The 18440-nt window shown below is 47.7% G+C and overlaps 1 protein-coding gene across 1 annotated transcript in view; it reads right to left on the bottom strand.

The window, feature by feature from the left end:
* Positions 1-710: 710 nt before the first annotated feature.
* SUCLG1 (succinate-CoA ligase GDP/ADP-forming subunit alpha) overlaps positions 711-18440 on the bottom strand; it is a 118188-nt gene continuing 100458 nt past the window's right edge. Inside the window, exon 9 of the mRNA XM_069632212.1 lies at positions 711-1642. Within this exon, the coding sequence (XP_069488313.1) occupies positions 1616-1642 (27 nt within the window). The 3' untranslated portion in view covers positions 711-1615. The remainder of the gene's footprint in view (positions 1643-18440) is intronic.

Here is an 18440-nt window from a genome sequence, read left to right as displayed (position 1 = left end):
CCATGTGTCTGTCCCCAGCACCAGTAGGCGAGCCAAAAGCTCTGCTATGGGGAAGCCCACTATGGAAAGTGGGACACACATGCATTCACTCAAACACATGACCCCAAACCAACCTTTGATGGGATCGTCGAAAGGGGCTTCACAGCAACTACACTTAAGTTGAAGGCTTCGTCGAAAGTGATCGAACCTTGATCGGAGCCCGCTGCACTTTTGCAGCAGGACTCTAAATCAAAAGAAAAATGAGTTGCCGTCCATAAACACCTGTCTACAGCAGATTGATACATCAAAACGGCCGCCGAAACATCCAAACACAAACATGAGAAGAATCACGCTAAACCAACACCACAGGCACCAACACAGCCGTCTAGGTCGGCTGTCACTACACCTTGATACTCAGCCATGCTTACCTGTGAGTTTGGTCTAACTTCAGGGGATAGTCAAAGGAAACAAAAAGCTATTTTAATAACACAGATGAGAGCAAGGTAAAAGATAGTCCTGACTAAAGTCTGATTAACAGAGTGCATAGAAGTCCATCTGGCATTACCCGATGACAATCTGTAAATGTTTGCAGGTGGTCTAAGCTGACTTGGAGGTAGTCAGAGCATTCCTTGTAGATTCATTATCATAACAAACAAAAAAGAAAAAAAGAGTACCTCCTAATTTACTCTGTACATAATACTATGGTGGAAATGAATGAACAAGGAATATGATTCACAAATACAGAGAAATATTTTATTTAGGATACAATGAGAAATGTGGTTTCACCAGTATATTTTCAGTTAAGGCAATAGAAGCCATATTCTTTAAGAGTACTAGTGTTTAGGTACATATAGAACAAATGTTCAAGGTTGGGCTCATTTAGAAGAAATATATGGATCACTTTTTTGGTAAATATAAACTTATACAATTAGGGACTAGTGCAATTAACACCAGAGGGCAACATGTGGCAAATAAAAAAAAGAAACCAAAATCAGTATTGAAGCAAAACAAAAGTCTGGAAAATCTTCAAAATGGCACCAATATAGTTACATTTGAACAACTGAAGTGAAGAACGTTTCAGGAGTATCCATCTAACATGAGTCGGCTTCTGTAAGTGTATTGTGAAACCAATTTAACAGAAGCCAGTAACCGTTTCATGTTAAAAAGAATTTTACCAGAATGAGATTCTTTGTTTTAACAGAATCAAATTGAAAAGAAAATTCCAATTGACACAAATTAGGTGGGAGATTGCAAATTATATCAGCAAGAAACTGCACAGCATCGGAGTAACTGATATTTCTAATTTGCCGTGTATACAGAAACTCAATCTCCTGAAAATATAGCTATATACATAAAATGCATGTTTACGCATGTAGATCCGTGTTTCCAAAATAATTTCTGTAGTGAAAGTAAAACAAAATCCACTAAACCACAAATCAAAATTAAAAAAATATTTATTTAATTGCTAGGATTCAAAATTAGCTGAATCGCAAGGTAGAGTTTTGTATTGTTCAAGTGCTGGCGAAACACAGCAACATCTTGCCAATCACACGATGCAAACGATAAGGTGTATAACATGGACGTGGAGACCAGGGCTATGCAGCCATTTCTCTTGGAGTTTTCATTCAGTAGTTTTCTACAGCATTTTCCTCTTCTCAAACTCCTTTGGTATTAAAATAAAAAATAAAACATTAGTGTATATAAACAAGGCATTAAGTTTTACGTTTGTTTAGTTTTGAACAAGCAGCACAACAATGCTTACTTAGGATAAAACCTTATCAACTGATGCAAAGAAAATGAAATGGACCATAGAGCACAATAAATGTTAATACATATAACTTCAGTATTCTATTGCCACTTGGCAAAATATAGAAGCACACATCAAAATGCAATTGAAAGCAAATCCTTCTTGTATAATATATTTAATAGACTTGCAGTTCAATTATGATTAACCTACAGCATGCAGTGCCATCAGACAATCAGCAGATCCTATCCAATTCTGCAGCCACAATCCTCTACACACGTACTAGTGGCTCCAACAACTATCACCTTTTGAGCACTCAACCTAGACCATCACTGTGCACAGCTATGAGCTATAAAACAAATGTTACCACTAATAGAATTGTGTAAGTTTGTACCTGTTGTAGATTCACTCTCTTACGCAACCTCCTTGCAAAGACTTACATAAAAATGGCAAAATATATTCATCAAATTTGAAAGTGCCATTTTTCAGCTTGTGAATCATGTAATAGATTCACATGCAATGCACAGATGAGCAAGCAGTTTCGCTTTCGGATGTAGGGTGTTCAGAAGCTACAGAGTTGCATACATTTCTGCTCACTTCTTGTCCCATCTGATGGTCTACTATTGCTTTTATGTAATAGTGCTTAGTGAAAGCATGTAGAAGTCCTCTTCAGAAAATAAAATCTGGTGATGTACCCATCTGCAGCTAAGACAGATATGTAGCATCCCCTTCAACAGGCCTATATATATATTCAACCTATATTGAATTTCACGCCTTGAAACACTTGTGTATAGGCGCGTTACAAATGCCATATCATATCATAACCATCACACTGCAGGCACTCCTGAAGCCCCATTCCCTGGCCAGGAAATGGTCTGTTTTTCACAAATGGAAGATAAATGATCCTACTCTGCACACATTACTGTGATCTGCACCAACACCCTCTGCGCATTAGTACAATAGTGGTGAAAAACATTACATATCAAAACTATTTTTGGTTCTCCTGAAATTTGTCCTGCAGGTCACAAGATTACTGCAGTTAACAGGGTCAAAGAGACGTTCTGGCAGTCATATCTGCACTCCAAAGTTTTACCCAAACTTCTCACTTGTAAAGCTACACCAAGAAGAGGTTTATAGTCATTCCATCGACAGCCAAAGTATCTAATGCCATACCATCTAAAAAAAAAAAAACAGCATTGAATGCATTTTTTCCTTTTGAAATGGAGGGACTCCCAAGCCCCCTTTTTTTAAACTTTAAAACCCATTTTTATTAAACTAAACCCTTTACCATCTAAAATGGTATGGCTGTCGATGCAATGACCGGATACCCAAGACGACAAGTACTGCTATATTCATTTCATTTTTCACCAACAAGGAACAAGTTACTTACCTGTAACTGTTGTTCTCCTGCATTGGTCTGGCATGGAATCACATGCCCATGAATATTCCCTGTCAGGCTGGGAATCCAGGGAATCTCTTAGGCGAGATCCCCCTTGGAAGGAGGGGCAGAATGATCAGCTGACGATGAATCACCAAACTGCATGTACCACTCTATATCCTTTTACAAAAGTTATTGTTGAGTTCTAAGCATTGGGGGAGGGAGGAGGGGCGGGAAGGGGGCTCAAAATGTTAAAGTGATTGTGCTTGCAATAAGGACCCTAGGTAACGGTTCCCACCGGTGGTCTGACGTTGGACTGACAGTTTTCACCCAGTCCAAATCGGACGCCACCAATCAAAGATGGAAGCTCCCGACAGAAAGGGTAAAGAAGGAAAATGAGGGCAGAGGGAAAGGGGTATTAGATTGAAGAACACTGAGGGGAGGGAGGGGAAGTAAAAGTAAAGTACTGCCTTGCCTAAACTTGTTCACAAGCTGATGGGAAGTGTTGCTAGGGTGTGTAAGAAGATATTCCTGTATAACGTGTGCTTTCCCTCCCTTGTGAGAAATTGCTAGAGTGCCATTTCTGTTTGGGTTTCACTGTGCCATTTTGCTAAGTTTTCACTCTTGCTCAAACTTGTCTACAATTTAACTAGGGAGTTGTGTAGAATTTTCTTGACTGATTTTAACTTTCTTTATGGACTGTTATTAATGTGTTGAACTAGAAGTATGTAAAATACATATATATATTCTTTTTAATACACAGCTTTGGTCAGTGTTTACTTGTGCCATAGTACTGTAGCCCTATTGTGTAAACCCTGAACACTGCTAATCTCCCTCTTGAGAAAAGTCTGACTGCTTAGCCACAGCTACCAACTAAATCTTTGTGGTACAGACTGATACCAAAGGTGATTTATTGCTCATACCTGTAGTCTTAATCTTCTGTAGTGCTCCCTAAGGGAACTGCACAGGATTCTGCCTACAGCGGTGAGGATAGAAGTATTGGATTTACATTTTAGTGTGCTGCTAGTGCCTTGGTTCAATTAACAAGGCTAACAATCACAAAAAGTTTATTTTAAACAAAGTCAAAGTACGGAAAGTTACATCCAGGAGACCCTTCTTACTAATACTGCTGATTATTTAAGGGATCTGTGTAGACAGAAAGGTCTTCCTGTCAAAGACAAGAAATCAGAAATGATTGATAGACTGATAGAAAAACAAAGTCTGGATAGTGGTGCTGTAGTGCCCACTACTCCAGCAAATGTAGCAAACATTGAGGATGATAATGTTGAAAATCTTATTGTTGAAGCAGATGAGGAAGAGGAGAACAATGTCACCCCCTTTGGCCCTCTGCCTGCTCAAACAAAACTCTAAGGGTAAACCCGGAGGGAAACCTAATCAGGCTAGTGTACCTTCTGGTTCCAGACCAGAAGGTGGTCAGAATAAGCCACCATTCATAAAGAAAGACATTTGGGAAATGTTATGTTTGTGGCTCTACTGATCATGTGAAAGGGGATCCCAGATGTAAGGGTAAACCTTCAGGGGCCCACACTGTCTCCTTAGCCTTCGCTCCAGAGGAGGAAGTACATATGGCCAGTGGAAACTCAACTACTAGCTGAAGACCGCATCAGAGTCTCAGCTAATATATCTTTAGTATCCCTAGGGTTGTGGGAACAACAGAATTTAGATGTGTATAATTCTATCCCTCCTAATACTAAAGAATATTATAAAGACAGTGTCCTAGTAAATGGTCAGGAGACCCCTGCCATTAGAGACACAGGGCCAGCAGAACTGTGGTGGATGAATCTTTTTTCAAGGTGGAGGATGTTTCTAAGCACCCAAATGCCTCACCAGGTTAGCTGGAGGGCCTGTGCAGAAGCTTCCCCAATTACCAGCTCTCATCCAGTGCAATGAAATGACTGTGAGGATATCCGTTAGTGTGCAATCTGAAGTACCTGGACGGGTTATTTTAGGGAATGACCTTAAGGAACTGGGGGTATTGTCAAGTACTCCCAGACCCCCAGCAAAAGATTGCAGGAGCTCACCAGTCCTGCAAGGGAGAGGACCTTGAGGGGCTCTCCTGAGGAGACGATAGAAAAAGAAATCACTCCTACTCCACTGGACTTACTAACTGCTATCTCAAAGCAACCAGAAGCAAAAGGGAAAACCAAGACTTCAAAGAAGAAACCAGCAGAAAGCACTCCAGTGCTTCCAACCAGGAAATCTCCTAGGTTATGAAAAATCACACCTGTGATTCCTCCTCCAGCTGAGGCTGAGAGTGAGGTACAACCCTGTGTGGTTGAACTAGAGCCAGAGGACTCAGATCTAGTAGAAGGCCAGGAACTCATTGGAGACCTTGACCCTGTGGACCATGCTGAGCTGCAGTCTTTACTGGCAGAAGGTGGCCCCAACAGGGCAGACTTCAGTAGGGGACAAAGAGAATGTCCAACTCTGGAAGGTCTTCGATACCAGTCAGCTTCTCTGCTTGAAGGGCAAGAGCCTGGGAAGTATAGGTTACACCGAGAAGATGGCCTCTTCTATAGTGAACCGACAGTCAATCCGTGGAGACTACAAGAGACTTGTAGTGCCCCAAGAAAACAGACTCCGATTCTTGCAACTAACCCATGAGATACCTTTGGCTGGTCACTTGAGTTTCAAGAAGACCAAGGAAAGGCTCGCTCTACTTTTATTGGCCTAAAATGGGGGCTGAAGTAGATAAGTATTGCATGAGTTGCCACACTTGCCAAACTTCTGGTAAAAGTGGCTCCAAGAACGTGGCACTTTTAGTGCCTCTCCCTGTGGTGGAGTACCATTTGAGAGGGTAGGAATCGACATTGTTGGTCCCGTTGATCCTCCAACATGTTCAGGCAACAGGTTTATACTTGTACATGCTACTAGATACCTTGAAGCAATTCCTACGAGGACTGTTACAACGCAGGCTGTGGCTAAGGCCGTCCTTGGTATTTTTACCAGGGTTGGGTTTCCTATGGAGATAATATCCGACAGGGGGTCACATTTTATGTCCCACTACATGAAGGCCATGTGGAAAAACTGTGGAGTTACCTACAAGTTCTCAACAGCATACCACTCTCAGACAAATGGGTTGGTAGAAAGGTTTAACAGAACCATGAAGAGCATGATAGGAGCTTAAGAGGATCCCCTTAAGAAAAAGTGGGATCTCCTACTGCTATGCCTTCTCTTTGCATATAGAGAAGTCCCTCAGGATGGAGTGGGTTACAGTCCTTTTGAACTTCTCTATGGCCATTCGGTCAGAGGTCCATTGGCCCTGATCAAGGAGGGGTTGGAGAGTGCTCCTTCCCCCACACCAGTCAGAGTTACTGACTGTGATAGGACTCCGGAGGAGAATGTCACACATGATGGCTGAAGCGATAACTTGAAAGCAGGTCAGGCTCTGGTGAAGCATTGGCATGACCAGAAGGCCAACATGGTCGAGTTCGTTCAAGACCAGCTAGTTCTTGTTATGGTACCAACAAGGCAGAGGGCCTTGTAGGACAAATGGATGGGACCCTTCAAGATTGTGGGAAAAACTTGAGAGGTGAACTATCTGATGGACTTAAGCAACCCTAAGGAGACTCCTAGAGGCTTTCACAGCAACCGTCTAAAAGCTTATGTCTCGAGACCAGAACTGGGAGTTTTGCTTCTAGCTTCAACTCAAGAGGAGGAGGAGAGTGAACCTCTACCTGACCTCCTCAGAGGCAAACCTTTAGATGAGAAAGTAGAAGGAGTTAATCTCTCTTCTAATCTGACTCCTGAGCAACAGGAGGAGTGCAAAGTTTTGTTAAATCAATGTGCCCTTCTGTTTTCTCTAGCACCAGGCTTGAACCCTTGGGGCCAGCATGATATCAATACTGGTGACTGTTTACCTATCAAAAGCAGGGGTTCCAGGATGTCAGAGAATGTAAGAACCCACATCAAAGGAGAAGTCAACAAGATGCTTGATCTTGGGGTAATAGAGCCCTCTACTAGTCCATGGTCTAGCCCAGTTGTGTTAGTACCAAAGGCAGGATCCAAGGAGATGAGATTCTGTGTGGACTATAGAGCCCTAAATACAGTCACTAACACTGATGCCCATCCTTTGCCAAGGACAGATGAGATGGTGGACAGACTTGGTTCAGCCAAATTCCTCAGCACATTTGATCTCGTGTCAGGCTATTGCCAAATAGCCCTGACTTACCATGCTAAGGAGAAAACTGCATTCTCCACCCCAGTTGGCCTATACCAGTTTAAAGTTTTTTTTTTTTGTTTGTTAATGTGTTTATTGGTTTTTGACACAGTTAACTCATTGATAGACAATGTGGTATGCATAACTCAAGAACAACATTGTGTAACTTTCCCAAACCTCCCTTCCCTCCCCCTTCCCCCTTTCAACCGAGACCACCGAAAAGTCCTCAGTCTTCTTTAGGCTCTCGTGCCGGGCCGGGACTGTTCGTTTTGTCCGAGGCACAGTCCTGCGCCTCCGGGTGGAGTAGTGGCACCGTAAGCGCCACCCAACTGAGCAAATCAGCGCTGGAGTCGAGGCGCTGCACGTGAATCGCTGTTTCCCACGCTGCAGTCTCAGCAGCTATCCATCTCCTGAGGTCACCCCACCAAAGGGCCTCGGTCGGACCTCTGGCGCTCTTCCATTTCATAGCTATGCGCCTCTTCGCGGTGATGTAGATCAAGTCAGTGAGTCTATTCAGGGGCTTATTCTTGCTGCTTCGCTTGTATTGCCCCAATATGCAGGCTGCCGGCTCACGTATTTCTACTTCAATCCCCGCAGTCGCCACCCTCTCCTTCACCTGGGCCCAGAACCTCTGGATCGTCGGACAGCCCCAAAACATGTGGGTCATTCCTGCCCTTGGCTCGTGGCATTTTGGGCATGTCTGGGTTGTAGCGCCTTTGAACTTAGATATAGCTTCGGGCGTAAGGTAGGCCCTATTGGTGATGTACAGCTGGATGAGTTGAAGACAGGCATTCCTGGAAATCTTTCTATGGTAATGGGTTATTTTCTCCCATGCTTTGTCTTCAAATTCAAGGCCCATTTCTCTTTCCCACCTCCCTTTGCATTTTAGTTCATTCTTGGTCAAGCCCTGCAGAAGGGCCTCATATATTCTGGAGATTTCGTGGCCGCCTTCAGCAGTATCCAGTATTGACTCAACGATTTCATTTTCTATGATTTGGACGGTAGTCTCCGGCCATCTAATCTTCAGGGCCTGTGTCACTGCTCTGTGGAGCAAGAACTGGCCTGTGGGCAGGCCTGTGGATTCACTGAGGTCCGTGAATGTCATGAGTTCCCGATTGTGAACAAGGTCCCCAAGCACTGCCACCCCATAGGGTTCCCACTGGGTGCGTGTTTCTGTGTGTCCCCATGAGGATTTAGCCATGACTGCCGCAATGGGGATCTGCGGGGAGTACGGGTCTGGCGGTCCCACTGTTCTGCAGGCTCTCTTCCAGAGCTGAGTTCCAAGCTTAATCAGGTAAGGATACTGTCTTAACGCCCCCTGTTCCACCCACAGCAGGTCTCGGAGTAGCAGTCGAGGCAGGGCGGGTTGAAGTAGTCGGGTGTCTGTAGTGGCTTCGTCTGCCATCCAATGTGTTACATGTCTCAGTTGGCTGGCCAGGTAGTACAGTTCGAAATTAGGGACTTTCAATCCCCCTTTTTCATAGGGCCTTTGGAGAGTGTCGAGCGCCACCCTGTGCCTGCCACCCTGCCACAGGAACCCTCTACAGAGTTTGTTCAGCTCCCTGAAAAAGGCGGGGGGGATGCAAAAGGTGATGTTGGTGAAGCAATGCAGTAGGCGGGGGAGTGCCACCATTTTGAGGAGACCTGCCCGCCCAGCGACAGAGAGAGGGAGCTTACCCCAAAAAACCATGGACTTAGCCAGTGCATCTTTTGCCCTGACTGTGTTGAGGATGTGTTCGGTACTCGGGTTACGGTGAATGGTAACGCCCAGGTATCTAAAGGATGTCACCTGCCACTGAAGGTCCAGGGGGGGCAGGGATCTGTGCTCCTCACTATATAGCGCAGCGAGGGGGTAGAGACAAGACTTGTCTTTATTAATCTGAATGCCTGTGTGTTTGTGGAAACAATCTAAAGTCTCCAGAATGCGGGGCAGGAGGTGCTCAGGGTCATGTAGGTACAGCAGCATGTCATCTGCGTACATGGAAATAAGATGGTCACTCCGTCCAACACAATGCCTCCGTCTCCGTATTCCTGGCGGAGATATGCAGCAATCGGTTCTGCAGCAATAATGTATAGCATGGGGGAGAGAGGGCATCCCTGCCGTGTGCCTCTGTAGAGGGGCCATTTGTTTGAGTAAGTCTTGTTAGTGCGCACCCTGGCGGTGGGGTTAGTATAGATCAATTGGGTCCATCTAAGGAAGGCGGGTCCAATCCCCATCTTAGCCATAGTGGCATATAACCATTCCCATCTCACCGAGTCGAAGGCCTTGGTGGCGTCCAGTGACGCTACAGCGTATTTCTGGGGCCCTCGCTCGGTGCTATATATAATGTGGTGTAATCTACGCAAGTTTTCGGTAATGGAGCGCCCTGGCACGTAACCAGTTTGGTCCTGGTGAATCAGCACAGGAATCACTCTGCGTAATCTGTTAGCGAGGAGTGCCCTTCAGTATTTTACTATCTATATTTAACATAGAAAGTGGCCTATATGACCCACAGTCCGTCCCATCCTTCCCAGGTTTCAGCAAGGGGATAATAACTGCCTCTCTCATGGAGTCTGGGAGCGTGCCTTGTTCATAGGCTTCGTTATATACCTGCGCTAGCAGTGGGGCAAGGGTCCCCTCGTACGTCTTATAGAATTCCCCTGGTAGGCCATCCGTGCCCGGCGCCTTCCCAGAGGGTAGTGTTCTAATTATTGCCACCACTTCCTCAGGGGTGATCGGATCATCTAGGACTTCGGCCATCTGTGTATCTAGTTTGGGTAGCCTTATGCAGTCCAGGGCATCCTCGATCCCGGAGTCGGGTGGAGGCAGGGTCGAAGAGTAAAGGTCACGATAGAACTCGGAAAAAACAGTTAATCTCTGCCTGGGTGTGCGCAGTAGTACCATCTGGTCTGCGTACGTGGCAAATGGGGGTCCTGGGGGTTTCTCGCCTGTACAGCCACGCTAAGAGTTTCCCAGGTTTATCTCCCAGGGCATGAGTCCTTTCCGTGTGCTTAGCATAACTTAATTTCCCAAGGGTCTCCCAGTGCGACAGACAGGCTTGTCGTAGTTTGGTTATTTCCTGCAAATGTTCAGGAGTCGAGTCTGCCTCGCTCTCCAGTTCTCCCAGCTTCTTTTCCGCACCCGCCAGGGAATTTACGATGGATCTCTGGGCACCCCCCACCGTGGCTATCATTTCCCCCCTCATAACCACCTTATATGTCTCCCATGCGGTGCTGATATATTCTACACTATCCAACTTATTTTGCCAGTATTCCTCCGTACTGTCTTGTATGTGGTCGCGGAAGGCCGCATCGAGCAGGGCCTCGGCTCTAAGTCTCCACGTGGGAACCGGGGGTCTAGGCGGGTACACCTCCCAGGTGGCCAACACGGGGGAGTGGTCAGACAATACCCTTGGTAAATAATGTGCGTCATGGAACATGGCTTGCTGCCCATGGCTGACTAGAATATAGTCTAGTCTAGACATTGTGTGGAGGGGAGAAGAAGGAGTATTCTCGCCGCTCCGGGCCCAATTCCCTCCACAGGTCACAGAGTGAAAAGTGGCTTATCAATTTAGCTAATATTTTAGATGGGGGGGACGGGCGTGAGTGTTTAGTATCTGACCTATCTAAGAGCGGGTCTAGGGTTCAATTATGGTCTGCTCCCCAAATCATAATGCTGTTTGTGTGAGGGCCCAGTCTGGCATATAGGGAGTTGAAGAAAGCCGTGGCATCGTGATTGGGCGCATAAGTGCTAACCAGGCACAGGTCTCTACCCTCCACGGTGCCCCGTACAAGGGCCATCCTGCCCTGATCGTCCGTCTTGGAACCCATTACTCTGAAGGGGACGGACGGGTCGATCCATATCAGGACCCCTCTTGCAAATGAGGAATAGGAGGAGCCAATGAGGGTTCCTTGCCACTTTTTGGCTAGCGCCTTGAGTTTTTCCCTTGTTAGGTGTGTTTCTTGCAGCATGGCGATTCCGACCTTCTGGCGTCGCAAGTATGTGTGAATCCGGCGTTGCTTCACGAAGCTATTCATGCCTCTGACATTCCATGTCATAACTTTAATTCCGTCAGCCATAGGTGGCATGGTGTCCGTTACTTCTCTCCAGCCCTGAGCAAGGTCCAATTAATGGTGGATCTGTTGTGAGGTTATCCAGTGATCTCGATGTTTGTTGAACAAAATTCCCAACATGGATGTACACCCCACTTTGCTCCCTCCCCTTTATTCCCTGTGTCCCACCCCCCCCCCCCCATAACTGCAAACAAGTCAAACATAGAACTAGCCCAGCAAGGTCTCCCTCGTTATGACAAACCCGTTTCTGCTCCTTGGAACCGTACATTGGCTCCAGGTGCCCTACGGGAGGGTATATGTACCCAAAAAAAAAGAACTTTCAAGGGGTTGGAGTGAACCTTGACTCGTGCGTCTCCTAGCGAAGGATCCTTTCAGCTGTATGGAATTTCAGTGCACCCACCGGTAGTGGGTGAAGAACGCGCAGTTCCCAGCAAGTTAATGGGGAGCAATCATCTAGGCTTCCGTTTCCTTTCTTCAATATCCGGTAATTGTAGACCGTCCATCCAGTCCCTGGCCTGTGCAGTGGTGTCGAACAAGTGTGCTTTGTTTTTGTGCAGTACTTTAAGTTTTGCCGGGTACAGGAGCATGTAGCGCAGCCCGGCGGCTTTCAGTCTGGCCTTCGTGTGTATGAACTGGGCTCTGTCCATTTGAACCTGGAAGGTATAGTCGGGGTAAATAGCGATTTTGGCAGAGTCACGTATTATCTGGCTGCCTGTGCGGGAAAAAGCCAGGATTACTTCACGGTCCCTGTAGTTGAGAACTTTAGCTATCACAGGTCTTGGTGGGGCCCCAGGTGGTGGTTTCCTAGCGAGGGAACGATGGGCCCGTTCAATCGTGAAGCCCTGGGAGAGTTTCCCGGCGCCCACTTCCTGTAAGAGGAGGTTTTCTACATAGGTTGTGGGGTCTGAGCCTTCGGAGCCCTCAGGGAGCCCGAGGAGGCGTATGTTATTGCCTCGGGCTCTCCCCTCTGCTTCCTCTGCTCTATTTTCCAAGTTTTTGACCCTTTGTTGGAGTTCATCTACGTCCCGGAGGAGGTGTGTTTTAGATTCAGTGTTTTCCCTGACCTGTGTCTCGAGCACCTCCGTCCTGCCAGCCAGGGTTCGGACGTCCTGTCTTAGGAGGCCCAGGTCTGTAGCAACAGCATCTATCTTATGCTCCATTGTCGCCTGAAGCAGCCTGATGGCTTCCAGGATCTGGGTGTTGCTGGGCTCGGTAGGCGTTGTAGTTATGGGGTCTGAATGATGGTCTGTGGTCCCCCCACTCAGGTCCGCGAGGCCTGTTGACTGGCTGGCTGTGTAAGTATCCATGGTTGTCTGCCGCTGTCGGGGCTTGCTGTTTCTACCAGCCATCTCGGGGATGCACAGAGGTCCAGCACCGGAGGCGCCCAGAGCACAGGCGGCAGTCCGCAGATTCCTGCTGCAGAGGGGAACCTCTCACTGACACCGCAAGTCCCACCCGGCAGCGCCACCCGGGACCGAGGCGAAGATCTGGAGGTGTCTTTGTGTCCTGGGGGCACCCGGGGGTCGCCGCAGAGGGGCGGTAATATGGGAGGGAAGGCAATGTCCGTTCAAGAGGGCAGGTGGAGGCAGCTCGCAGTTCACTGATATGGGTTGCCCAGAGGTGGTGATGCTCCGAAGTTCCGCTGTGTTGTGGTGATTGGGCACCCACTCCAGTGGTAAATGATCCGAGGGGGCCTTCCAGCGGAGTTATTGGGCAAAGGATGAGACTTCTGTGGCGGGGGTCAGGGAGGCGCGCAGTGCAATCCCTCAGATCAGTGGATGCAGGCCTATGTTATGGCAAAGCAGGTTGGCCAGTTCGTCGTGGGTGCCGCTGGGCATCCAGGTGTATGTAGGGGCACTGCGTTCTAGGCGGGATCCCACCGGCCGCCGGGTGCAGGGTGCCAGGTAAATCCAGGCAGTGGGGGAGCGCTGATGCCTCTTGTTGAGGGGTTGTAGGGAGCGGGTGGGCAGTCCAGACTGCTAAATCATACAATTGCGTAGGGTGGGGAGCTGCGGCTCCAGTGCCTCGAGGGAGGCCAGCCTTGCGTGGGTGCGGCGAATGGGTTCCCTTTATGTATGAAACTAAGCCTAGGGGGCTTTCCAGCAGGATTTCCTGGCGAGAGATGAGGCCCCACTTGAGCGTGGCGCACCAAGCGGCGGGGGGAACGCCCGCTTCCTGTCCTGCAGATGCCGGCTCGATTCTACCAAGCCAGGCGGCCAGTTCACTGAGAGCGCCCCCGGGCGCCCGGATGCCTGCGGGGACACTGTACACCAGGCGAGAACCCCCCAGCCGACGGGCGCAGGCAAACCCGGGCAGCGGGGGAGCGCTGAGGCCTCTTATCGGAGGCGCTGCAGGGAACGGACGGGTAGTCAATCCAGGGCGCAGGGTCGGGATCAAGGGCTCCGGTGGCTCTAGGGGGGCCACCCCCGCGTTCCCACCACACACGGAATCCCAGTTCGGGCTGGGTCAGCCCCCTTCCGCCTACCTACGCCGCGCCGGCCGGCCGGCCACGGGTCTCGCTGGCGTTCCTCCTGGCTCAGCTGGGCTCCGCTGCTCTCCCCAGGCTGGTCGCAGCTCAACGGTGGGCTCAGGGGCCCGATCGCACCTCCGCGCCGCTCCTCTCCCTCGATCCCAGCGTGGGCCATCAGCTCCGGGTCCGCCGCTTGTCTCGGCGGGCTACGTCCTCTGCAGTGCAGGCGAGCTCCGGTCCTCCAGACGTTAGGACGCGGGAGCCGCCATCTTGGCACACTCTGCTCGGCACAATTCGTCCGCCTAACAACGGCGTTCGTAGTCTTCGGTCGACTGGCAGATGGTTCGGGTGTATGTAGATGGGGTTCCGTTACAGACGGTGCCGCTTGCCGGGTTCCAAAATTAGTTAAAATTAAGTAGAAACAGCTTATAGTGGCACATCAACTCAGAGCTCACACGAGACACGTCCGCTCTACATGGCGGTTAGCCACGCCCCCTATACCAGTTTAAGGTTATGCCATTTGGACTAAAGAATGCACATGCTACATTCCAAAGGATGGCTAATCAGGTTCTGAATGGGATGGAGGACTTCTGCATGGCATACTTGAATGACATTGCAGTGTTCAGCCCTACTTGGAAAGAACATGTTGACCACTTAGGATATGTTTTGCAGGCTCTTGAACAGGCCCATCTGACCATAAAGGCAAGCAAATACCTTGGGCATGAGGTAGGAGGAGGTGAATTAAGGCCTTTGCTCAGCAAGATTGAAGCTGTGCAAAATTGGACAACCCCTTCTACTCAAACCCAAGTGAGAGCCTTTCTAGGCCTCACTGGGTACTACAGGAATTTCATTGAGAACTATGGATCTATAGCTTCTCCTCTGAATGTAATCTCCTCTCCAAAATTCCCTAAAAAGGTCAAAATGAATGAAGAGTGCAATCAGGCCTTTGAAAACCTGAAGAAAGCCCTTTGTCAAGATCCAGTACTCAGAGCTCCTGACTACCACAAACCCTTCATTGTGCAGACAGATGCTTCTAATATAGGTATAGGTGCAGTCCTCAGTCAACTGGATGAGAAAGGTAGGGAGCACCCCATTTGCTTCATCAGTAGAAAACTGAAGGAACCTGAAACAAGGTGGGCAACTATTGAGAGAGAATGTTTTGCCATTGTGTGGTCTTTGAAGAAGTTTAGACCATACTTGTATGGATCTAATTTCATTATTCAAACAGACCACCAACCCTTGAGATGGTTCATAATGAAAAGGGAAAACCCAAAACTGCTACAATGGTCAATCTGCCTCCAAGGGTTTGATTTTACCATTGAGCACAGGTCAGGATGTCACCACCAAAATGCTGATGGTCTCTCTAGGATGTTTATAACCGACTAGCGGTAATAGACTCATCCAGGAGTGGATTAGATCCTCATGTCCCTTAGTCTGGAGGGGGAGGTTGGGGGGCGAGTGTTAGGGAGAATTCTCATTCTATGGCTAATTTCCCTTACCAATAGAGTCCCCCAAGAGCTTTGTTGGATTGGTTTGTTTTTTTCTCCTGCTAATAGTGTGACTCTTTTTTCCACTCTTAGGCATCTTTGCTGTGTGTGTTCGAGGCTATTTTTTTGTGTTTAATGTCTATGGGGTTTATCTCTCATAGGAACCATCTTTATACACGTGTTACACAGCACCCTCCGTGCAGTGACACAGGGGTGTCACAGTGACCGCCAAACATAGACCCCATACCCCGGGACTGACTACTGTCTCCCAGGGCATGTAAGGTCCCCACTGACTTTACTATTCAATTTTTATGAACTAAACCAGTACAACCCATCTTACTATGGAGGTACTCGGAAGGGTTAATAGTTTTTCCCTTATGTTCATTTTTGAGAGGGTACCGTACAGTCCCGCTCTCAAGTTTCTGGCTGGTGGCAGTGGTTACTACCAAAAATAGTCGACCGCGAAAATTTCCCTATGGGATTTTCCCATTGTTCGAGGCTACCACATTGACAGCCTCTAACATACCGCCGGTTTATTTTATTAACTTTACTCCGGTATGTTTTATTTGCCAGACCTTTAATATAAATTCTTTCTCGTGTCTTTCTCTAAACTCCTAACCCAGGTTGGGGATCCTTTGTTTGTCCTTTTGACGGGCTTCTGTCAAGAAGCCCTCCTTTCGGCGCCACTGAGTCTGGGTTGGATCCATTGTGTGGGAGGGGGAGTAGGACCCTGGACAGGGTTGCCTCAGCAACCCATGCCGCACTAGCCCCGATAGGCTGTAGGGTCTCCCGCCAAGATGACCACTCCACTGTGCGAGTGACAGCTAGGCTGTATGAATGGGGATCTTTTTGCATAAAAGCAGGGTCCCGAGGACTAGAAGAGCAAGACGTTGCCACTGGAACTAAGACGCCGAAGAGTAAAGAAGCCAAAGACATCTGCAACGACTGAACCACCGGTGAAGCCCTGCTGCAGCGTCTCACCACTTTTCTCCACACGACGAGAGAAGATCTTCATCTGCAAGAGCCTTCTTCCCTTGAGCTGGTGGGGAAACAAGTTCGCCAATCGTCTTCCTGGACCTGCCCTGGGCGAATCGCCAGTACCCCGTACTCGGAGACCGGATAGCCAGGCAACCGTCCATCCGGACCGCGATTTAAAGTGGCGTACCTTTTATTTGTTGGGCAGCACCGCGTCTTGTTTCATCCCTGGGTAGTGCAGTAACTTGAACCTTCCTCCACGAGAGCCTCTCTTCCTCTGTTGGATCCCCGAACTGCAGGAACTACCAGGAACAACTACCACCGCAGGAGCCTTTTCATTTTAAGGTACATTGTTCCGACCGGCCACCCTTTTCGCGTGGTAGTGCTAAAGGTGTTTTAAATCCTTTACCTACCTGGTGGGTTGGCCGCCCCTATCCTCTAACTTTGTCTTTCACCTTTGCATCCACCTTTTCGAATTGTTAATCAAAGACTTGACTGCAGCTACAAGAACATTTTGCTCCTGGGCCCTTTGCCCTGTACCACTGACTCTGGCACAAGCCTATTGACTTTGGCTAAATTTGTTAGAACTGCCCTCTCTAGATTGCTTCTCATTTTAAAACTTGTGGAGTGCCATTTTGCTCGGTTTTCATTTAAGTATTCTCTATGCTAAGGTACTGCCTTGCCTAAACTTATTCACAAACTTATGGGAAGTGTTCCTAGGGTGTGTAAGAAGATATTCCTGTATAACTTGTGCTTTCCCTCCCTTGTGAGAAATTGCTAGAGTGCCCTTTGTGTTTGGTTTTCACTGTGACATTTTGCTCAGTTTTCACTCTTGCTCAAACTTGTCTACAATTTAACTAGGGAGTTGTGTATACTTTTCTTGACTGATTTTAACTTGATTTATTGACTGTGATTAATGTGTTGAACTGTGTGTTTCCTTGTGCCATAGTACTGTAGCCCTATTGTGTAAACCCTGAATACTGCTCATCTCCCTCTTGAGATAAGTCTGACGGCTTAGCCACAGCTACCAACTAAATCTTTGTGGTACAGACTGATACCAAAGGGGATTTAATGCTCATACCTGTAGTCTTAATCTTCTGTAGTACTCCCTAAGGGAACTGCACAGGATTCTGCCTAACAATGTACACCTCCGATGTCATACCAGATGAGGGGGTAATCACAGAATATATAACCGGGATAACTATCACAAGTCTATCCCAGGAAATAGCAGATGCACTCGACACCCCCATCACTGACAAAGAAAGAGAAGACGCTATCAAAAGGCTCCCAACAGGGAAAGCCCCAGGAAACGATGGTTACATGGCGGGGTTCTACAAAACCTTCATTGACCCCCTCCTCCCGTTTTATGGTTGAGCTTTTTAACCACATCCTTCAGACCGGTTCCGCACCCTAATCCTTCTCCAAAGCACTAATTACAGTAAGGCAAAGACCCCAAGCAATGCGCATCCTACTGCCCAATTTCTCTCCTAAACATAGACGCCAAAATGTACACGAGGGTCCTCACTGCACGGCTGGAAACACACATGCACTCCATAATCCACAACGACCAGGTTGGATTTATCCTTGGGAGACAGGGAGCAGATTCCACTCGCAAGACCCTCCACCTTATACACAAAGCTAAGAAAATACCAAATACACCTGCACTATTCTCAATTGACATGGAGAAAGCATTTGATGGAGTCGAATGGCACTTTCTGGAAGCAACATTAAAGAAAATGCTTTGGCAAGGAATCAAAGAAGTATACACCTCGCCCCGAGCATCCGTAACAGTGCACTCTCAGTACTCTCGCTGGTTCTTATTGAGCAGAGGCACGAGGCAAGGATGCCCCCTCTCGGCAATATTGTTTGCACTATCGCTGGAACCACTGACCCAAACGCTCAGAACAGACCAAGGCCAAAGCCAAACAACTGTTTGGCTTTGGCAATACTTGTTGCTGAAAGCTCTTCAAAAGCTAGGAACAGTCTTACTCACTAGTATATATCTTTTGACTTTTTGGAACCTTCTTCACATCCACAGGCCCATCCTCCTAACTTTTTGTTTTGTGTAATATTACTACCTGTTATTAGTCATTTTTCATAGTGAGTTTTTGGCCAGTAATAAAGAGTATATTTGTACTTACCTGTCTAAGCGTAATCCTCGATTGTTCATTGTG

This window comes from Ambystoma mexicanum, chromosome 6q (assembly GCF_040938575.1).
Source record: "Ambystoma mexicanum isolate Mex_15411 chromosome 6q, UKY_AmexF1_1, whole genome shotgun sequence".
Lineage (NCBI taxonomy): Eukaryota > Metazoa > Chordata > Amphibia > Caudata > Ambystomatidae > Ambystoma > Ambystoma mexicanum.
Note: the sequence above shows the minus strand (reverse complement) of the source record. Positions and strands in the feature narration are given on the sequence as shown.